The 23,903-nt window shown below is 36.5% G+C and overlaps 1 protein-coding gene across 4 annotated transcripts; it reads right to left on the reverse strand.

Moving 5' to 3' along the window:
• Nucleotides 1-4,522: 4,522 nt before the first annotated feature.
• LOC129893918 (calmodulin-binding transcription activator 4-like) lies at nucleotides 4,523-22,174 on the reverse strand. 4 transcript variants are annotated; one of them, XM_055969354.1, is made up of 13 exons: nucleotides 21,925-22,174; nucleotides 20,552-20,677; nucleotides 20,260-20,375; nucleotides 19,945-20,033; nucleotides 19,658-19,703; nucleotides 18,827-19,262; nucleotides 17,943-18,073; nucleotides 17,559-17,649; nucleotides 17,206-17,426; nucleotides 15,912-16,597; nucleotides 13,570-14,155; nucleotides 13,035-13,325; nucleotides 4,523-4,914 (listed from the first exon to the last, which is right to left on the reverse strand). In XM_055969354.1, the coding sequence occupies exons 1-13, from the start codon at nucleotides 21,935-21,937 to the stop codon at nucleotides 4,858-4,860; spliced, it is 2,889 nt and encodes a 962-aa protein (XP_055825329.1). In that variant the 5' UTR covers nucleotides 21,938-22,174; the 3' UTR covers nucleotides 4,523-4,857. The 4 variants fall into 4 exon arrangements, with proteins under 4 accessions (XP_055825329.1, XP_055825328.1, XP_055825327.1 ...); XM_055969353.1 differs by having other exon boundaries at nucleotides 4,523-4,876; nucleotides 18,827-19,253; nucleotides 21,925-22,173; XM_055969352.1 differs by having other exon boundaries at nucleotides 4,523-4,876; nucleotides 21,925-22,173.
• Between the last annotated feature and the right edge of the window lie 1,729 nt (nucleotides 22,175-23,903).

Here is a 23,903-nt window from a genome sequence, read left to right on the forward strand (position 1 = left end):
ACACTTGCAAGCGAATTTTGTTCGTTCCATTATAATCATCTAAAACTATATAGTAAACCCTAAAAACTAAGAATAATGAATTATATTCTATAATTCTAAGTCTTAATAGTTATCTAAATTTGTTTCCCTTAAAAACATAGTCAAAAGACATATTTATAATAAAAAGGTTAGAATCCTAGTCTTGGTTGAACTTTGCATTGACATCATACCTAGTCTGACACACAAGGGGTCACAACATGAGGAGAATCATGAGGGGAACTGCCTCGCGTTGCAGGTCCTATCTCACATTTGGCCTCTTTTTGTTAAGTCTCTAATGTTTAGTTCATAGACAAGTACGGTATAGAACTTATCTCATGATCTTTCCTAGAGTTATTTTTCTTTGTTTTTTTCGGATTACTTTGCTTTGGGTTCCAATCCATCATTTGATGCTGAATCTTTTAATGATGCACACTAAGGTATTCAGAACTTATAGCAGGCGCATCACTAGGATCTCACTTTTATCCAGCTTTATTGACACCTCCTTTCTTTTGAAGGGCTCTAGTTTATCTTGAGTATTAGTAGTTACTATATGTTGTTAGTGTAGTATTAAGGTAGCCTGGCGTCTTGTCCTGCTAACCTATCTTCAGTATATTAAATGCTTCATAGATGAGTTAGTTGAATTATAACTTTCACCATTATTTTATAAATATATGCATATTATGCATTTTCATATTTTTAACTATAAAGTTATTGATTTCGTTTTCTAAGTTATTGCATGCTCATCTTTTAAAAGCTTCCACATAGTGTTATAATAGTTAACTAGTAGTAGTCCATATCAAGGTTTCGCTTGAGAAAAGCAATAGTTTTGAGTGCCAACCACATTCAGGATGTAGGCTCGGAAAGTGACATATACATCCCATAACTATTAGTACATGTGCTACTTGCCATAACTCTTATGTTATGTATGTATTCCGTAGAATTTGACTTAGCATTGAGTGGACTTGAGATGGGGGCCCTACCAAAAGCCTTAGTAGCAGTCTTATGTCCCATAAACTATGTGCCACCATAGGTTGCCTTTATGGCTTAGTTAGTGGATCCACAAATAACACATGTTCATGATTAGAAGTCTACCTTGGCAAAGTAGCCTCCTCTTTCTCAATGTGGATATCATCGGATTCCATGTTATAGCTCGCATGTTCTTATTGTCGGTTATGGTTCCTATCCCACATGTGTATGATCTCTTAAGTATGTTATGATTTTGAAATTATGTTTTTAAATGCTTTGGTCAATATGATTTTCTCATGACTTTACTTATTCTATCTTATCATGTGATTTACTTGACCTTTGCATTTCATGATTTACGTTGCATGTCACGCCCTCATACTTAGTACATTCCAACGTACTAATGCATACTTTTTGCCTACATTGTCTCATAATGTAGGGGTTGAGGTTGAAGATCCTAATCGTCCACGTAACTAATAGGCGTTCTCTATCCGACGGTGTTGCGGTGAGTCCTCATTGACCGGGGAATAGTTTCAAGTTGGTCACTATTTTCTTTTCAAAAGACTTTTGGTTATGTTGTATATTGAGGGTGAGCTAGGGATATGTCTTACCCCACCCATACTCATGTTTAGAGGCATCTAGTTGGACATATGTTTGAGTCTATGTTGTCATAAGACATTTTCAGATTTCTATTCATGTTTTAGACTCTCTTATGATGTTTTTGCTTTTATATTTTACCTTATATATGCTTATGATATGTACAAGAGGCTTGGTTGGAGCCCTTCGAAATTTCGATCGTCGTGTTACGACTAGGCCATATGTCGGGTCGTGATACTATCCCACCAAAATAATAACCCTAGGGTTCAAACCCATAAATTCTCATGAAAATCATACCCCTCAATTCTAGAAGAAAATAGAATTACGGATTGAAAAAATGAAAGAAAAGTACTTACCTCGAGAGAGAAATCCCTAAGTCTCGAAAAAGTCATCACTGAGGTTCTCTAGTCGAATATTCTATGTTCTAACTAAAATTGGGTGAAAACTGACTTAACACTCGAGTTACTGTTTTCTGACCTTCACTATAGAAAAGACTTTCACTATGGAGAAGATTGTTATAGCGAAGTATTCCTAAGCTATGTTGAACCTCCGCAATCTGGAACTCTTCGCAATGGTAAACCTTACAAACATGGAAGCCTTCATTATGGAGAACCTCCGCAAGCTGGAACCGTTCAGTGGTGATGAACCTCATAAACATGGAAGCCCTCGCTATGGTGAATCCTAGCTTCCCTATAGCGAACACTCATACACTATAGCAAAGACCAAGAAGGATTTTCAAACTCAACTCCCATTTTTTATTTTAACCAACGGGAATTTATACGAAGGTACTATGATCCTAAACACCGATAACGATAGAATAAGTCGTTACAACCTTGATCCTAACACGTCTAGGTCTAGCTTGATTTCTTGTGGCCATATCTACCTATAAGGACTTACCAACTGCTGATGAAATTAAAAAGACCACTTCTTTCACATAGTAGTTTGGTGGTAGGTGTGGGAAGGAGATCCATACTATAGGTATAGTCGTTTCTTCAATTAGTAGATCCCACTTCAAAGTTATCATTGGATAGCACCAATTAATGTAATTAATACTTCCTCCGTTTTATATTAGTTGTCATATATACTAAAAACAATTGTCCCAAAATAGTTGTCAATTTAAGCAATCAAGAGAAAATTAATTATATTTTTCCAACTTTACCCGTAGCATTAATTATTCTAGAATTAAGAGACATAAATAGATAAAGACTAAAAAATTAATAAGGGACATATTAGTCAAATAACGCTCTCAATTAATGTTTTCTTAAGTATTGTGCAAAATCTTATTATGACAACTAAAATGAGACGGAGAGAATATAAAAGGCAGGCTTTGACAACAGATTTACATAATTCTCTAATAATATTGTCCTAAGTTGCACATATTTGTTGTAAAGCAACCCAATTATGCAGTTGCACATAGTTGTTGTAAAGCAACCCAATTATGCATTCACCTTTGGGTTCACAATGTTTGGGAGGTTAATCTGGCCAACCATGAGAAAACTTTCCAATAATAGCATGTTGGAGGCTTTCTTTGCCAATCATATTCTCCACCTATTCATCCTCCCATATGATCATTACTTATCCATGTAAATATAATATCGGCTTCAATGTTATTGGTGCGCATGTGCTCAAAGGAATTTTAGAATTTAAAGTTACTGCATAGTAAAGCGTTTGTGAAGATGTTGGTATCAGTATGATACGTAACATTTGGTTTGGTCAACCTCAACGGAGGCTACCCAGTGGTCTGATTGGCCAAGAAATTGTCGGGAAAATACAAGTGTAGACAAACTACGTTACCAGCAGTAAGGTTTTCAAGAGTGTTTTTAGTTATTCTTTTCAAAAAAAACCTAATTGTCAATATTATTGCTATCAACTTATCATTTTTCATTCTAGCTAGTTTTTATTCTATTAATAAAACATACCAAGGCAATTTGCCTAGTAGCATATTGTTTCTATATGTAGAAAAGATGGATTGAAGTGGCAAGGTAGAACCAAACCTATTCAGAAATAGCCATAAAATGAGTTTATCTTTGATATTTTGTCCCTCCTAAAAAAAAAAAAAAACCTTACAAAATAGATTTCATAAAGGGTGTCTTTGATTGTTTGACCCAGACATTCAGAACATTTCAAGACAATAAACCTGCACAATTGACTAGAATATCTATCTTATAGCAAAAGTTAGAACTAGGTATGTTATTAATTAGACATAAACTTTAACTTTTGCCCATAAGGCGTGAGTTTTAGAGTATCCTATAAGTTAGACTTGCTGAAACAGTATAAATTGTTTCCCGTGAGACATAAGTTATTTTTTTAAAGTCAGAGCTACATTTTGCCTCTGAAGCAAAAGCTATAGAGTAATGAATAAGTTAGACTTAGCAAGGCAGTATAAACTCTTGCCAGTAGGGCAAAAATTAGTTTTCGTAAAGCCTCTTAAGTTTTGCTTCTAAGGCAAGAATTATAAAGTATCTAATAAGTAAGACTTAATGATACAGTGTAAATTGTTGCTCACGATGCATTTAATCTCCAAGTGAATTTTTTCAAGTTAAGGTATTTAAAAAACATATATATATATATATATATATATATATATATATAGGGCAAAAATTAGTTTTCGTAAAGCCTCTTAAGTTTTGCTTCTAAGGCAAGAATTATAAAGTATCTAATAAGTAAGACTTAATGATACAGTGTAAATTGTTGCTCACGATGCATTTAATCTCCAAGTGAATTTTTTCAAGTTAAGGTATTTAAAAAACATATATATATATATATATGTTTTTTAAATACCTTAACTTGAAAAAATTCACTTGGAGATTAAATGCATATATATATATATATATATATATTAAGCAGAGAGAAAAAAAAGACCACACTTTGGGGACAAAATCAAACCCGGAAACTTTAGGGGATGGTAGGGTTAATTTCAAAAAATTATGTACACCACTCGTAATATTTCTGAGCTTCCATGAATAGATTAAGAAAAGACGCAAGAATATGTACAATAGCAAAAGAAATTTCAAACTGATCTGCCTACAGGCACTAAATGAAGGAAAAGGTTGTTTCAACTTTCGACCTTAATAAAAATTATAACCAGCATCAACAAAATACTTCATTCGTAACAACAGAGAACATTCAAAACCGAACTGAAGCATGGAATACACTGAGAAATTCATCCACAAGCGGAGGTGATCGCAGAATTGTTTGATTAGCATCTCTACGAATGGTATTCATCATTGTTTTCCGCATTGGAGATGTCACTATGTGCAGTGGATATTGTATCACTCTTCACTCCTGCAAGCTCAGCCTGCCGCATGGTGAAAGAAGATTACTTGACAAGATTTCCTGATTTCAAAAGGAACCAAGAAGCTCTCACTCTCCTGCTAAGGGGGGAAAAAAGGGGTGTTCTAGGAACTACACCTGTGGTTTAAGCCAGTCATATGTAATTGATTTTTATTTTATTTTTTGAAAAAAAAAGGGGCTCGGGGAACTAGCTTTACTATGCCAGTGGTTTAAGCCAGTCAGTAGTAATTGAAATTAAACTTATGTGCAGCTTGGGTATAAGCATAACCAGGCAATCTAATAGGAGCCAGTTCAGTGTATTACAGTCTTAACTTTTGGAGAATTCGACACGCACCCATTGAAATTTTTGGAGAATCCAAGCAACATAAATTATAGTTATCGCCAATACATAATGGATATTATATGGGCAAAATGCACCGATCATGAAGTATAAGTTCAGATATATAACAAGTTAAAAGGGAAATGGGGAGTAAATGTCTGATACACAAGAACATTGATGGATTCAGTTTAACAACACGAAATGAATCTATATATATTAAAGCTAGATATAGATAAGTGATGTGACACCTCTCTATGGCCTAGAAAATCAAAAAAAAAATCAATTTTCTGATTTTCCTATTTTTCTTCACCTTTGTGCTACTAAAAAAAAGTACTTGAAATAATTACTCAATATTAACTACCATTTATTGTATTACCCTCTTTTTAATAACCTTCAAGACCTTTTAACTTAATAAAATTATCTAAAACTGCCAAACTATTAATCTATTAAAATGGAAAAGACATTCCACAAAATGAAAGAAGAAACTTCAATTTTCTAAACCTTTCATTTTCCAAAACTGCATGGACGTTTTCTAGAACTCATGCCTAATTATTTGCCGTACTTAATGAAGAAAAAAGCGGTCCTGCTTGCTTATAAGAGGATAGTGCCAAAGCGTATTGAGTCAATCGCATGCAGCAGCAACAACAATTGACTGCTATAAATATGTTTTGAGCTTAGATTTGTTTAGCCAATGTGAGTTATGCAGGGAAAAGCTGAGGCTAGCTAATCCATCTGCATATATTACATTTCATTGTGAGGGGTCGTTTAATAGGGTGTATAAAAATAATATTAAATAGAGTGCATTAATAATGCTTGTACTGAAAGTCCTCTTTCAGTTGTGGTCTAATTGCGCTCTGTCGGTGAAAACCTCCTACTTCACAGCGGAGGTTTATGTTTGCATTAATTATACATAATTATTTCTAATGCATTATTTGATTTGATGTATTAAAAATAACATGTATTGCATAAAAATATTTATTTACAAAGCTCTCCTCCACAATTATGGTGGAAAAGATGTAAAAAGGGTTCTGAGGAGTAATTAGGTTTTCAACCATGCTAATGCATTCACTATATTCCTTTGCATTACTAATACCTAAAAATCTATGGTAATAATAATACACACCTTAATACGCAATAGAGTATATAACTAATGCAAGCATTAGGTATACAAGCATAAAAAGATGTACCAAATAAGATATTACTAATATATAGCTAATGCATGTATTATTTTTGTTAATACACTCTACCAAACGACCCCGATTGTATTGTTGCCTAGCTTGAAGATGAGTCCAAGAAGATTGGGCCTATTAAGAATAGAGACATTCAAGTCTGAAGAGTAATAGACAACAAGGATTTATTTTGATACACATGAAGAAACTTTGTTGTTTGTGGATAAGTTATTCATAATATTACTTGTTGATTTTGTTGATTTTGTTGAATTTTATTTAATAAATTAGGAGCATAGAATTTGCCTTATGGTGCTTCACGATTGAAACTATTGATTATAGTGCTTTGTAATTGAGTGTTTTCAAAAGATTTGTGCAACTTCACTTTTTAAATAATTTTCTAATAATAATAATAAAAGGCGAATAAGCACACTAATAGAATGAGAGAATACATAATTACCCCTTCTAATTATGACACCATTTTTAAAAACGCTTTTAACTTTTTGGAGATCTTATTAACCGTCTTTTCTTGTTCAGAGTGAAATAAATAACACCTTCCAACCCTATGTCGAAAAGAGAGTGTAAATCACTCACTTCAAGAGAGTGAGAAGTAAGAAGATTATTAAAAAAATGTTTTTATCTTTTTTTTAAAACTAAGTGCTAGTATTTCTACGTTTTTTACTTTTCTTTTCCTTTTTTTTTCTCCTCTACAAGATGGTCGAAAGTATTTTGATCTGGTGACTTTTCTGGCCAGATTTAAATTAGTCCTTTAATATTAAGGAAACTTCCCTCCTCTCAATGAATACAAAGCTTTTGTTTTTTACTGCAAATTGTCAAGAAAGAATTTTTTTTCCTCTTCTCATTTCATCTCTAAAGCTCTAATTTTCAAAGTTGCTCCAATTCAAAGGTGATAAGTGAACTCCATTGTTTGGCCCCAAATAGTTTTTGGGGAAAATTTGAAAAAAACTTGGGAATTAGTATTTGGGCATATAATTTGTTATTACTTGGCAAATATCCCATGTTCCCACGTTTTAGAAAAAACTAGAACTTGTATTAAAAATTTAAAAATGACTTCAAACTTTTATATTTTATAAAAACACCCATCAGTTATTAATTTCAACTAATATTTATCTACCAACTTACTCCATTAATAAAGCCAACCAACACCATTAAATAATATCTTTATCTATTTGTTAGAAAAGGAATAGGTGTACACAATCCTACTTAGAAAAGGAATAATTTACATTATCCTACTTGGAAAAGGATTGTTTTATAGTGTCTATAAATAGGTTTTTGTGTAATGATGTTGTTACACAATTCAATAATATTTTTCTCCTATATTTCTCAGATGGTAGCAGATCATTGGTGAGAAAATTCAAAGGTAGAAACAAGTCATCGTGCGTCAATTTCCGGTGACTGTAGGAATTGATTTGTGTCATCTTTTGTTCTGTGGGTGTTGTGTGAAAACCAACACCACCACGAGACTCGGAAGGCTCAGGTGACCAAACCTCATCAGTGGTAAAAATATCACTCCACGCGCCGATCAGAGGTGACAATTTTCCAACAAAATCTGGCTCACGCGCCAGCAAGTGAGGGCTGTTTCGATTGATTTTTTTAGCATTTTTTTTAGTTGTGGCTGTCCAGCCATTTCCGACCAAATCCGTGCAATTTTTGACCAGATTCGATCGCCGGAATTAGGGTTCCGACGAATTCCAGGTTTTTTCCGGTGAGATCCAGATTTTCTGGCAACCAAATCTCTGTAATCCAGTGTTTCTTGTTGTCGATTGCGTAGGTCACTCTATGGTCTGAAACAGTCTCCTCGAACCTGATTTGGAAAGTTCAACACAATAATTCAACAGTTTGGCATGACTTGTAGTGGAGCTGATCACTCTATCTTTTATCGGCATTCTGCACCAAATTTGTGTATTTATTTAGTCGTTTACGTTGATGATATCGCTATCATCGGCAATGATCAAGATGGTATCACTAATTTGAAGCAACATCTCTTTCAGCATTTCCAAACTAAAGACCTTGGCAGACTAGAGAATTTTCTAGGTATTGAGGTTACTCAATCTTGATTAGATATTGTTATTTCTCAACGCAAGTATGTCTTACACATTCTTGAGGAGACAGGAATGACGGGATGTAGACCCATTAACACTCCTATGGATTCGAATGTTAAACTCCTTCCAAGACAGGGGGAGCCACTCAGTAATCCTGAAAGGTAGAAACGGCTAGTTGAAAAGTTGAATTATCTCAATGACTAGACCTGACATCTCTTTTCTTGTGAGTTTTCTTGTGAGTTTTTTAGTCAGTTTATGACTTCTCCTTGTGATAGTCATTGGAATGCAGTTATTCATATTTTGCGATATATAAAGTCAGCTACCGGTAAAGGACTACTGTTCGAGGATCACGGCCATGAGCATATCATCAGATATATAGATGTTGATTGGGTAGGATCACACTCTGATAGACGTTTTATATCCGGATATTATGTTTTAGTAGGAGGTAATTTAGTGTTGTGGAAGAGTAAGAAACAGAGTGCGGTTGCTCGATCTAGTGCAGAAGCAGAATATCGAGCAATGGTTGTAGCAACTTGTGGGCTAATTTGGATCAAACAGTTGCTGAGAGAATTAAAATTTGGAGAAACCGATCATATGAAACTTGTGTGTGATAATCAAGCAGCCCTTCATATCGCATCAAATTTAGTGTTTCATGAGAGGGCTACGCACATTGAGATTGATTGTCACTTTGTTAGATAAAGATACTTCAGGAAGATATTGTTACAAAGTTTGTGAAGTCAAATGATCAACTTACCCTCACCGATCCTCGTATTAATTATATTTATATTAAGTTAGGTACATATGATTTGTATGCACCAGCTTGAGCGGGAGTGTTAGAATAGGAATAAATGTAAACAATCCTACTTAGAATAGGAATATAAATAAGAATAGTTTCAAAAAACTTACATGCAAGTGTTACAGCGATCACCTCTCTCAGGAAAATACCCCTCCTGAAGACCCGGCTATGACAACCTACCCCGTAGCTAGTTCCACACACCCCCCCCCCCCAAGGTACCAAACCCACCGGAACCACCGGATTGTAAGGAAAAAATGGAGGAAGACCCATCTACCAAACATTCCTTTAGGGAAGCGCTACTAAACAAGCATCCAAAGATGAACTATAGTTACTCTGCTTCTTTGGAAACAAAGGTAACAGAAGAAGGCAGTGAAAAAGAAAATGGAATCATCCTAACTAAGGAGGACAAGGAAAGGATCTACCTCCCCTGGAGACACTCCGTCATTGTCAAACTACAGGGAAAAAAGATATCCCATCAGTACCTGAAAGCTAAATTAGTCGAACTTTGGAAACCTACGGAAGTTCTTACTCTTACTCTAATCGATCTAGGATCCGGGTTCCACATAGCAAAATTTACCCTCCCTGAAAATGCCAACAAAGCCCTCCAAGGAGACCCCTGGTTTGTAGCAAGAAGGCTCTTATCAGTGAGACGGTGGGAACCAAATTTCTCCCCCCAAGAATCTACTATATCTCACAGCGCTATATGGATTAGACTCCCTCAACTCCCAATTAAGTTTTACGATAAAGACATATTAGAAAAAGTTGGAAGGAAACTAATTTGTATTCAAGTTCCGATGGGCCTTCTAGTGAAGAAAAACATCCTAATTAGAAACTGTCTCCAAGATATATTCTATGAAGGGATGGAACCTTGTGCACGGGGTGTGGAAGACTTGGCCATACCTTTAAATCTTGCGCCTCCTCAACCACCCCCACCCCCACCCCAAATCCTCGAAATAGAATAAGACCCAACGTCTACCCCAAAAAACCACGAGAAATGGCAAACTGTCTCTTTTGCACGCAGGAACAAAGAAGCAATCAACTGGAACAACATACAACAAATTTGACAAAAATAAAGAAAGAGTTCCGCATATTACATAGGTAAAAACTTTGAGATGGCTCCATTTGAAGCTTTGTATGGTAGGCGTTGTAGATCCCCTATCGGTTGGTTTGAGATAGGTGAAGTTGCTTTGATAGGACCCGAATTGGTATTTGAGGCTATGAAGAAAGTTAGACTCATTAGAGAGAGATTGAAAACGGCCCAAAGCCAACAAAAGTGCTATTCGAATATAAGAAGAAGGGAACTTAAATTTGAGGTTAATGATTGGGTTTACTTGAAAATTCCACTTATGAAGGGTGTGATGTGTTTTGGTAAGAAAGGGAAGTTAAGTCTCTGCTAAGTTGGCTCATATCAGATTTTGAAGCGAATTAGTAAGGTGGCTTATGAGTTGGATTTTCCTTCGAATTTGGCATTGGTGCATCTGGTGTTCCATGTGTCATTATTAAGAAAGTTTGTTGGTGATCCTAGCTCCATTGTGCCATTTAGCAACATTGTGGTCAAAGAGTCTTTTATATGAAGAGGTTCCGATTGAGATCTTGGACCGGCAAGTTAGAAAGTTGAGAAACAAAGAAATAGCTTCAATTAAAGTGTTATGGAAGAATCAAGAGGTTGAGGGTGGTATGTGGGAAGCCGAAGCTGATATGATGTCCCGATATCCTCATTTTTTTCCTTCTGTGCCTAGTTGAGGTATTTAGTTCCTTCATGATCCAACCAGCCGAAATCATTTGTTTCAATTGTTCTCATAGTTTCATATGCATTTATGTTCATGAAATGAGTTTTAAAGTCATGTTTTTGCTTGAGATTAAAGATTTCATGTTCATATGCATTATCGAGATGTTTTGCATTAATGTTGGGTTGTTATGTTCCTTTTCTATTCCATTCATGCTAGCTTGAGTCTCATTCGAGGACGAATGTTTCCAAAGAAGAGATATTGTAAGACCTCAAAATTTGGAAAGTCAGAAAACGAGGATCAAGACATGAAATTTCTAAAACCTGCAATTTTTTACACCAGGTGATGACCACGGAAGGCCATCACGAGCCTGGTACACACTACGGCTCGTGGTAAGCCACCATGGTGGTGATTCAAGAACTCATTCCTACAGGGTAAGGTCCACGACAAGGGACCACGGACCATGGTGGGGATCTGTGAATCCCTCTGTGGTGACCCTTCCCCTGAGACCTCAAGAAAACTTCCTAAGGCAGGGACCATGGTTGACCACCACGGGCCGTGTAGCCCTTCATGAACCATGGTGGTCACTCCTGCAGAGCCTGCACCACGACCATGGTCCATGAACCGTGATGCACTCCACGGACAGTGAAGGGTTCCATGGAGGAAGTTTTGAAACTCTCCTCTACAATTCCTAAGGTTCAAGTTTAAGTCAATCTTTACGGACGCCACCACGGACCGTGATGGGTCCTCGTGGTGAATCGCAGTCCAGTTAAATGAAGGGTAGTTCAGTCATTTCCTAATTCTTTCATTAATGTATATGGATGTTTTTGGGACTAGATTCATTACGAAATTCATCCTAAATACTCCTATGTCTATTTCATTCTCTTATTAACTCCCAAACAACTTTAAGACTTATCTCTCAAGGTTCATTCAAGGGTTCATCTTCTTCATCAAGTTTGGCTAGGATTTCTTCAAGAACAAGTCTCCTTATTCAATTTCAATCAAGATATGTAGGGATTGATCCAGGGGTCTCTTTCACCCAAGAGTTCCAAGATTTCTACTCAAAATCTCATGAATTTCAATTGGGTTGGTAATTCTAGTTTGATGAATTGCATTGGGTTGTTTTAATTATGTTTTTAATCATTATAAATGATCATCATAAGTATGTTTCTACATGAATTGCATGATTTTAAGTTGAATTATGGATGCCCATGCATGAATCTATTTTCAATGATGATATACATGAAGTATGATTATGGAGTTCAATGATTTCAAGTATTCTTATGGTTTTTCATTCAAATTGACAATGTATATCAGTTTCACTCTAAATTCAAGTATGAATTATGATCATTGATTACAATTATGTTCAAGCTATGAATTCCATGCAAGTTATGAAGAAATGTGACTTAGGGCCCTATGTGGTGACCTAGGAACCTCATGATATGAATTATGCAAGTATGATATTGTAATGTTGAAAGGTCAATGCTCACATTGCAAGTATGTTATGAAAAAAAGTTATTCTATGAATTATGAAGTTTATGATATAGACTAAGTATGATTACTATTTTATGTATTCTGTGGAATTTGACTTAGCACTGAGCACACTTTGAGGTGGGGGCCCTACCAAAAGCCTTAGTAGCAGCCTCTAGTCCCTTAAACTACCTTTATTTCATGTATTGGCCAACATTTATTGAAGTCACGCTTCAAATCCATATAAGACAGTTTTTACTAGGACAGAAAACCAATGCAATGCCATGTTATCGACAACTTTCATTTTATTTTATACTGGCCAATGCAAAACATAAACTTTTCATGCTAAACTTTTTAATCTTTTGACTAGAAAATAGGGAACTTTAAAAAGTTAAAAGGAAAAATAAGATACAGAATGGTAGATAAACTTCACTATATGCTCCCTCTCTCCAAATTTCACATGGGGTTAGATGAAGGATTTCCAAACAGTGTAGGTGAGCTTTTCCACATGTAAAATACCAAGTGAACTCGTTGTTTACATTCAAGTTGTTGAAGTCAGTGGATCAAGTAGATGTAACTATTTTAATACTATGATAGATTCTAGAGGGATGATTCACTGACCTTAGCTTGTCGATACTTTCCAAGAATGCGATGATATTGTTGGCGTGCTTCTGGAGAGTCGACCATTGATAGCACTCTAGAGACAGCCTCATTAATAGCAGCATCCACTTTCTGTTTGCGGAACAACTTGAGAATGTCTTCGTCCTCGCTTTCCTCGATGGTTTCATCTTCTAGTCGGAATCCTCGAAGACCAACACCCCGTCGATGCCACCTTAGCACCACCTTCTCTAAAATACCCACAGCCCAACATACCTTGTATTCCTTTCTAACCTGATATCCTCGTACATGAGCCTGCCATGGTAATCACAAAGGTCACAACCTCTTTCTGCTTTACAGAGTATTGTCTAATCTGCAATATCCTCCCCCCCCCCCCTTCCCCAACCCCAATAAATAAAAATGAGGGCAGCTAAAAGATGTAACATCTAAATTGGTGACATGTTTTTCATTAAAAGTCTTGTCTTCTTTAGTTTCTCAAAGGTAGGTTGTTACAAATGAGGTTTGGAATGTCTATTCTGCTTTCAAACAAATAAAGCACCTGTATCTTCACTACTTTCTGGCGAAATGCAAGGAAGTCCTTCCGGCCTTTCCATCGCTGATATTTCTTCTGAATAGATAAAGCTGCTGAGTTATAGTCCCGCATGTTACGGAATGCCAACTTTGAGGAAGCTGAAAGCCCAAGAACATCATTTGAGAGGATACAATATTCATCTCCGCAAGTGGTAGCAGAATGCGCAGCTTCTCTCAGTCGTCTCTTCCGGAATGAATGTGCTCGGAATGCAGATTGTATACGAGCAGCAGCCTGAGCTGCATTGCGGACTGCATCTAAAGTGTTCTTTAGAGAAATCTGATCCTCGTGTGTGACAGAACTGCTGGTTGTTATACTACTGATAGTTTTTTCTGCTTCGATGTCAGCAGTCCCCCTTGAAACCTCACTTTCCTCTAATGTGAGCGACGTCAGATGACTGGTGAGAGCCATCTCTGAAAGATAACCTGCAACTCCCTTGTGACCGCAGGTAGAAGCAATTGATGCAGCAGTTTTACCAAACGGATCGTGTGATGACGGATCAGTAACAGCTCCAGCAAATGCACCAGATGCTATGAGTGATGCAACCATTTTTTCTCTAACACAAGTAAGCAGTTAGAATAGAATCAGCTTATGTATTATTGCATCAGACACTGTAAGGAATAACCGTAGCAACTGCACTGCACATGCAAACAGACACACAGAGAGAAAAGAAGACAGACATCTAACAGAGACTGTTCTAATAGACCAACAAATATTCTAATTACTAAGCTATGATAGTGAAGAACAAAACGAATATAAGAACAAGTAATCCTATCGCGCAGGATTCTCTCTGCGCTTCTCCAAAACATTGCAAGAAAGTGATAGGGTCAACCAATTCATATGCACAAAACCCTCATTTTGCCCCCCAGACCATTCAGAAGAGTCACCGCTGTCCCTGGAGGCAGTAAAGAGATCAAGCATGAAAACCCAAGCAGAACACGTTAGACATTAGCATTTCATGTGTGGCCACACCACGGGTTCTCATCAAAATCCGTGTAATAAAGTACTTCAAACCTATTCTTTTCATGTTATCAATATATCACAAGTTTGGAAAGTGCAAATTCTGCATGACTGAACGCATTTTCTGGACTTCCAGATAAATACGGTGATTATTCTTCCAATAAAAATGTAATAACTAAGAGATTGAGTCCAACAACCTTCATCTTTATTTTTCCTGTAAAATATTTTTCGCAGATTTGACCAATTTTCTTTATTAACACTTCAAGAAGTATCATAACATGTTTATTTTTCCTATGCACTATTTTGTCGACAACACCAATTTCATTCAATAAATATTGTAAGTATCATAAAGAATTAGACAGCTTTTTCTCCAGGTCAATAAAGTCATGAAATTCTTAATTTACAATGTTAACAGATTTACGTGAACCAGTACATCTTTTTCACCAAATTTTTCTAGGATTAGCCCTTATATATGGGTGTATAGGTCTTACTTCCAGATCCAATTATTCTGGCTTTTTCCAGGGGGATTGGTTCTCGTTTTAGGTAACCATTATTTAAATATATTTAACTCACATATTTGACTTCCTAAATATTTTTAATGCGATAAGATTAGAAATGAGGATATTCAGGATAAGGTGGGAGTGGCCTCTGTGGTGGACAAGATGAGGGAAGCGAAACTAATATGGTTTGGACATGTGAAGAGGAGATGCGTAGGTGCACCAGCGAGGAAGTGTAAGGGGTTGGTTATAGAGGGTACAAGGAAAAGCAGAGGTAGACTGAAGAAGTATTAGAGAGAGATGATAAGACAGGATATGATTCAGCTTCAGGTTACCGAAGAAATGACCTTGGATAGGAGGGTGTGGAGGACACGTATAGGGTAGAAGGTTAGTAGGTAGTGTAGTGTTATCTTACTTAGAGTGGCTAGTGTTAGCCATGGTACTAATTGGATTATTGTAGTTCTTATTTTTTATTTATATCAGTGTTTATTATTGTTTTCAATAATCTATCCTAGTATGATGTTTATTGTGTTTGATTATCACATTATTTTATTGTTGTTTTTGACTCCTTTCTGGTAGACTTTGCAATGTTTTCTTGTTACTTGCTATATTCTCTTCATGGTCTCCTTCTATGTACCTAGATTTGTTGCACTTGAGCCGAGGGTCTTTCGGAAACAGTCTCTCTACCTTTACGAGATAGTGGTAAGGTATGCGTACATTCTACCCTCCCCAGACCTCACTTGTGGGATTTCACTGGGTATGTTGTTGTTGTTGTTTATATTGTTAATTGAATACCATGCGTGTCATGGACAGTGAAGCCAGAAGTTTGTCAAACAAAAAATGCTACTTAGTTACCTTCCAAACCGTGCAGCCCAGTGCAGGGCAGTCCAGCCACTGATATCGCGGAAGTTAGCACTTACTCCAGCATTTAAAACTGGGTGCAATGCCCACTCAAACCCCAGGCCAGCAATCATGTGAATTATTCCTTGATCTTTCCTGGACAAGGAATAGCCCATTTCGTTATTTTTTACTTGCAATTTGGATGAAAGCCACTGTTGCAACTTGTTTTTCAAAAGCTCTTGTAGAAGCCAATCAACGGTTACGGTTGAAGTTAAAGTGCCACATAAAAGAGATTCAATAACTTGGCTCCACGAATCTTCGCTTGCTTTGGACTTTTCCAAGATATTATTGCATGACTCAGAACCATCCCCTCTCTGCACTGATGAGTCGGATAGAAGCATCTGCACAAATCTGACAAGTAGCAACAGTTCCTCCGAACTCTTAGAAGCTCCTGATACTTCAGGTAGAATATTTTGACCACGATCATCAAGCTTAGCACGGTACTCAAAATCTCTTACTTCACTGCATGGCACCCTATTGCCAGTAGTAACACAGAGTGCGACTTTACCTGGCAAGTGAGGAGGCGCCTGGCAGCGGATCGCACCTTCCTTAATGATCTGAACTGGAACTTCAATATCACCAAACATACAAGTCCACGTATACTCTGATGGATTGCAGAGATACGATCCAACTACAACTACCTGCACCAAATAGATTGAAGTTCAAATAACTGGATAATGAAACATCCTGACAAAATTAAACTTTCCCGATATCCTCAATGGAACATCTGATTCCCCAAGATTTTCAGGATATGCAGAAGAATAAGGTACCCAGAACTGGACTTTATAGAACTTCCATCAAAACCCAAACTTCAGACATGCCAGATCATTTGACAACGGAGACAATTCATTTACAAGTTTGAACTCTACATATGAAGTCAAAGATCGCGGAGCTTGAGATTGCACATCTCTAAGGTCAACAAATTATATTTGACTTAGTCAACGTGAATTGGTTACCAAAGCTAGTTAAATATTTCAAGCATTTGTAAGCAATACATAGAAAAAAGGTTGTCGGCAGTGATAATGGTATTAGCTTGCTGGGAAACAACTCACGAACTTCAAGAGTTGCCTTGTTAGAGCATAAAAACTGAACTAAAATTATTGAAATGGCCTAAAATGTACATAAGCAGGCAGATGTGATGTTGGCGTTACTTGCACAAGCTGAAAAGAAATATTCTACACAACAAAAATTGGACAGTAGACATGTTCAACAGTAACCATGTAAAGAATCACTAAATCGTGAGGCATACCTTTGTTGCATCAGATGCATAACCCCAATCAGGAGATATATCATGAATGGTAAATTTCTGCTTCTGGACAATGGTTAAGCTCATATTAGCTTCAAATGAAATTCCAATCTGATCTTGGTCAAATATTGTTGTACACTGGTCAGGATAGGATCCAAAAGTATTTATTTGTGCACGTGCAAGATACTTGAAATCGTCGACTTGCTTAAGATTTGTCACAGAAGCTACAAAGCAATAGGGACTTCTTTTCTGAGATTAAGATATTATGCAAGATTCTAGGTAGAAGATATAATTTATCATCTGGATTTTCCAACTTATCAAAAAAGAATCATCTGGATTGTCTAAAGGAAGCTTACATTTCAGAGCTTCCTTTCCACCAATTTTAGGCCACCTATCGCTTTTTGTAGCTTCTATTGGTTCACTTCCTGACGAAGTTTGTAGCATTCCCTGAGTGAGTGCAGATGTTAAGCCAGAAGATAGAGAATGAAGCAAATATTGAATTAAATGGTTTCAGAGGCAGAAGAATTATTGGGGAAGGCACAGAAATAACATCAAATATGGTTTATATATTTAGTGTGCCACTTTGAGCACATGGACGTTTTCTACTCATCAAACACAGCATCATCTGCAGTGACAAGCAGCAAGGACTCAATAGTCCTAATGACATATGGGTGCAAGTGACCATGCAAATGAAAGAACAGGCATAATATATAAAGTTATTTCCAAAGACACTTCCTCACATTCTCGTCAAACTTTTCAAAACATTTGGTTTGTGACTGAGCAGCCGGAGAGCTCCTGCAGTGATCTAGCATCTCTTTCCACATGTTAGCACCCAGGCTCAAAAGCTGATCCTGAGATTCACTGCTCTCACCTATAAATGACACTATTATCAGTATTCCTTAGTATTTTCTTCTTCTAAATTAGAAATAAATGAGTTCTTAGTACTTGCTGCTACTCAAATTAGAATGCATGAGTGCTCAAGAAAAGGCAGATAGTCTCAGGCATGGCAGTAAATGTCAATGTCCAGCACCAGCATCTTGTCACCACTGTTGATGCTATTAGAAACCAAAAAGGTTTCACTTAAAGAAGTATTTATAGATAACATAAAACAAATGAGAATTTAGAAAAAAGAGGTACACTTCCTTGATTTGCAATCTTACAAAAACTATGACAAGTAATGTGTTCAAAAAACATTTTAGCAATCAGGGGGGAACAATCTAGGTAACAACTAACGGCCTCAGTTATCTAACTCGTGACTAAGCTGGAAGAAGACAAGTTATCAATCAACATTCATCAGAAGTATGATAACAAGGGAAAATAAAGGGTAGAGGAATTCTTTTTAAGTACTACTTCGCAAACAAGCTATCAAAAGGACTAGCATTCAAACAAAAAACTCTCAATCGGGTATTGAGTCATAACAGTTTCAAGTCTAAGAACAACAAAACCTAGTGCACTAACCAAATTAACAAAATATCCACCTTGTTCGCATCAAAGCACAAGGAAGGAAGAAATCTCTGAATGTCGAGTTTGCACGATTAGAACAGAAATTCAGTGCAGAGACATATACTAAAGATGTATATCAGCATCGAATAATAATCTCGTGGAACGAAAAATGACAAAAAACCTGAATGAGGCAGCAACAGATGATTATTTGAATTGTCCTGGATCTGGACAAGTGAACTTTTGTCATGTACAAGATTTTCAGCATCATTTGAGTTCTCAATCTCACTATAGAGTGGATAAATTTCTGCTGAGCTGTCATCATTTAAATTTAACTGCTCCTCAAGTCTTCGCAATGCTTGACTTATCTCAACCTTTGGTGAACTGCCCACCCCCTCCATCATCCTGGTGATGTCTGAGACGTTCATCCCATTAATATGGATGACTGCATCAGAACAAATTTCCCCATATCCAGGTCTAGATTCATCCTGGTATTGTTGATAAGATTCACTACCAACAACAGTGAAGCCTGGATGTTGAGTAGAATATAAGCTGGGACTCAGAGAGAAAGTAGAGGAAATTGGAGATGACTGTGACATGAATGCTCCAATCTGCCTCCCCTAGGGCCATAAGTGAAACTAGTGCTGTTAAGACTGCTTAAATAACTTAACATACTAGACCCTAATGTATTCCAACAGTAGCTAATAAACTGCTTAATTAAGCTGCACAAAACAAAATAAACTGCTTAATTATGCTGCACCAAACAAGTATAAGTTTCACAATATAGCATCGCATTGCTGAAAGCAATTACAGTCCAGTGTCAAATTGTTAGCAGCTTTGACATCAAATTACAGAAACTATTAAAAAGAAGCAATGATTGAAACTAAGATACTAAAGATTAACGAAGTAGGAAGGAAGCCTTTCATTAATGTCTTGATGAAAATAGAGTTAAATTAGTAGCAATAGTCATGTCAGGACATGGGATATTTGTACAATTGGGTTCCTGAATACTGACCTCAGTTATATCTCTGTAGTGAACCAGAACAATGTGCTCGTACGCACTGCACAACATGCAAAGTTGAGATCAAATAAAGGAAAAACAATCAGTTCCAGGTCCCCACCTTTGTAAAAGAGAGAAAGATGAAAGGAAAAGGATCCCTTAAATTTTAGTTAAATTGCTCATGTGTGGTCCTTATCGATTCAGGAGCCCCAAACTCCCAAGGAGTTTAGAACTTCTTTCTTAAACTGCTCCAGATAAAGAAGCATGTGGCTATATAACAGATCTACAGCAAGTAAACTCACGGATCCAATATCCAATAGCTGCGCCTCTGGAAGTTAGAATTCTTCTCACCATGTGCATAATAACAATTTAGGGCTTCAGCATTTCCAACCTGCAGCAGAAAAGAGAAATAGAAAACTTCTCACTTAATGACAAATATCAGGGAAACTAAAACATGACCATCATAGGCATATTCTCTTTCTTTTCTTGTTTTTCAACAAAAAAGTCCCTAGCTCAGGTGACTCACACCTCCCTCCACGTGAAATATACAACAAATGTTTAGACAAGATTGTCATTTGCATTGTTCAATAAATATGACATTTTCCATCAATTGTTACCTTAAGCCGTTCATGTGCCTCTGCTACAGTTCTTCCATCCTTCTTTTTACGCCAACTATGACCATCTTTACGGAAGTACCTGAGTACCCTCTTATTAAAGAGAAACATAGATCCACCTGTTGATAGCAACCACTTCTGTAAGATAGAAGTGGAAAAAGAAGATAACACAACATGATTCTGACAATAGAAGGTTACCACTGGATATGTTTTTTAAAAAATGGGTCATTATTATGAATAGATAATATTAATCTTAATGAAATGAGAACAAAAAGATAAAGAGGGAGGAGACTACTAGCTGGCTTTTGAGGTGGTTGATGCGCTAGTTGGTGATCCTCGTGATTCTGTAGTATGAAGAGCACTTCTGCAGGTCTTAACCACCTAGAAAGGCCTTCTCGAACCAAATCATTTATGTTGTATCCTGAAACATGAAATAGAAACAGTTGCTAAAATCTTCCGGTGCAGCAATTAGGCTCCTCGGAACCAATTTTCGAAGGGCGCAGAACATGTAAGCACACATCAATAGTTTCTGAGAGACTGTTTAAAGTGTTATCACAAACTTTCACAGAATGGGTGTGGAGGACAGTAAAGGCAACAGGATATGGGTTTTCTGTGTGTTGCAAAGGTAAAACCTTCTAAGCCAAAACACAAGAACTTGTATCCATCATGTTCTTGCAGATTTCTGTAATTTATACCATGAGATATATATTCTTCTTAAACCTAAAGGAGGTAAAGAGGACTCTTTCTCACTGATATATGGATATCCTTATAGTTGGCAAACTAAGAAAACGTTGTTACCAAACAGCAGGAAGTTTGGTCCACACAGGGATGGAACTTGACTTTCAGAACACTGATACAAGACTGGGAAATAGACACTCTGGCAGATTTCTATGGCAAATTAGTCAGGGAAAGGCATTCTTTTATTTTTCTGCCCTTGCTACAGTGTAGGTCTATCAATTGATTTAGGTGAGTTTCCTTTTTATCTATATATTATCCAAAAACTGCATCAGAATCCAAAATTGTTCAGAAAACTCAAGCCAATACAAGTTATTGTTGAGGTTAACAGGTATTTTTAACCAGTACAACAAACAAAGTAAGTTATACAAGTGACTAGGTGACATGGTCCACACATTTTACACATGGTAATTGGTCCTCTTGTAATCATGGAATGCCTCTAGTACCAGAGGCAGATCTAGCCCTTTGTAGTACGTTCAACCCTATTGACTCGACAACCCCTGCCCGTTCCATGCACATACACTATGTATGTAAAAAAAATCAATAAAAAAGTTTATATATGTACTAGCATAATTTAGACTCACAAACTCTAAATCTCCATCTGTATCTTGCAACTACTATCTATACCAAAGGAAATCAGACCAGAAAACAGCAGCCCAAGATATGAACATCTAGATTCCCATAGAACTGAACTATAAAAACCCCATATAACCATCAAATCTGGTATTCCAACAAACAAGATGGTAGGAGACGAACTTCCGTCTTGATTGAAGATTGAAACGCAACAACTACAATCTTAAACAACTCCACAAATATCAAAACACACTAATTGTCCAAAACCATAAGCAATTAAATCTTAATAAAGAAACTACTATCCTAGTAGTATATAAAAAGGACTTTATGCATCAGTGATTTAGTATAGTTAATTCTCACCTGATTCTGCCATACTTGTGCTCAAATAAATTTCACGGTCATGAAGAATTACAGTAGAAGTTCTCTCATCTCAAATTTGGCTTCGGCTTTCAACCAGAAATATTTCGGTGGGAAGAAAGAAGGAATTGAGTCGTTTGGCATTATCCCGGCAGAAGATGTTTGTCTATTACTGGAATATAGCCAGCACGGCCCCAACCTCAAAAAAAAATGAGGGTTCTTACCTAACTGTAGAGCGGGTGACCAAAAAAAAGTCGACAAAAATGAACCCATTATTCATGCAAGTATTACTTTACTATTACTTTACTACTTGGTATAAGAGGCTAGGGAGGGTAATTACGGTATTTAATAATTTGTTTGCTAAAACTAGATTGTATTTTGTTCGAGTAATGTATGTACTATTTTTCAGTTGGACCAAAATACCAATTGCTTCTCTTTAATTCTGCATGAATCCCTGCAAAAATTGTTGGCTCCGTTTTTCTGAAGATTTGTATGCCTTCAACTTTTGCTTTATTACTTCATATATTTTTGATATTTGTGCAAATTAAGTAAACTTTGAGAACTTCTTACATGCTTAAAAGTGTCAAATGTTTCTTGTTTTAAAGATACATATACTTTTACTTACAATTTTATCACTTTGATGTTTTTGGTATTTTTGTGAATTTAATGAACTTTGAGTGCATTTTATATATTCCAAAAAATATGAAACTCATCGGTGCCCCTAAAGTTGGCACCAACTTTCACTTAGACACCTAAACTAGGAGATGTTCATTTTAGACACCTTATGGAAGGGTAGAATGTGTCACTTTGACACTTTTTTGAGAATCACCAAAATATATTAAGTGTGTGTAATGCACTCGCCTGACGTGTCAAAAGCAGCGAATTAAATATATATATATATATCAAAAATAATTATCAAATAATGACTTTTGAATTAAAAAAATGACCAATAATTTGATGACACGTGGCATTTTTTAAATTCAAATAATAATTTTTTAAAAAATAAAAATTAACAACTATTAACCCCCACCCACCCCGCCGTCATCTTCTCCAACCCCACCCACCCCAACCCCTCTCCCACCCCACCAGATCTTCTTCTCCTCCAACACACACCCAACGCTATCCATATCATCTAAAGAGGAAATAATGGAGCTATAATGGCAAACAAAAATATAAATTCAATTGGGTCAAAAAATCCGACAAACCTCCCAACGTTCTATTCACTCGTGGGATCCACTGGAATGATTGCAACGAGACACACCAACACCACTACTTAGAGGTGGAAAGGGGGGCAGTAAAAGGTGATTGCCGAAATCATCAGAACACCAACCATTAGAAGTGAAAATCAATTGTCGATCTCTTCACGAAAGGTCCTTTCCTGCATTCCTTCCTAAAGGCAGGACTGGGTGGGTTAAGTTGCTCTCTCTTTCCATTGCGGCATTAAGTTAGGAGTTGGAGGAAATCAAGGCGCATCCACTTCGTCATCTCAGTCTCTTTAGCCTCTTTCCAGGCGGTACAATACAAAGGGCGACTTTTTTGGATTCTTTCTCTCGTCTTACTACTGTTTATCTTAAAATATCTAAGTCTTTCATTTGTCCTGAAACAAGCTATTTGTTCTGAAAGAAAAACGGCTAAGGCTTTCTTTCCGCATTGACTTGCCTTCCTTATCTTTCAATCTGGACTTGGCGCCTTCCCCACAGGGACTCAGTCTTGCTTCCATCGCCTTAGCCTTTGCTATGCCTCGATCCTTGAGTTATCACTTTTACATTTTTATTATGTTTTAAAAAAGTTATACCAATGAAGCTTAATAACTTTTCATGTATTTTTTAAAAAAACATTGAAGTTCTTTTTATGATTCACCAATATTTCAAAACATGGCAATATATAAGCTATTCAAAAATATAATATCCTTTAAAAAATCCTAGCTTAATAGAATATAAGCTATAATGCAACTATATAAAACAGTTTATATTAAGTTATAA

Source organism: Solanum dulcamara, chromosome 7 (genome assembly GCF_947179165.1).
Source record: "Solanum dulcamara chromosome 7, daSolDulc1.2, whole genome shotgun sequence".
Classification (NCBI taxonomy): Eukaryota; Viridiplantae; Streptophyta; class Magnoliopsida; order Solanales; family Solanaceae; genus Solanum; species Solanum dulcamara.

Excerpts from the sequence above, each read along its gene's own strand:
- LOC129893918 (XM_055969352.1), bottom strand. Across the intron at positions 17,427-17,558 it reads TGGAAAGGAAGCTCTGAAAT|CTTCTGTGACAAATCTTAAG; the intron begins GTAAGCTTCCTT and ends ATTGCTTTGTAG. Across the intron at positions 4,877-13,034 it reads GAAAGTATCGACAAGCTAAG|GCTGAGCTTGCAGGAGTGAA; the intron begins GTCAGTGAATCA and ends ACCATGCGGCAG.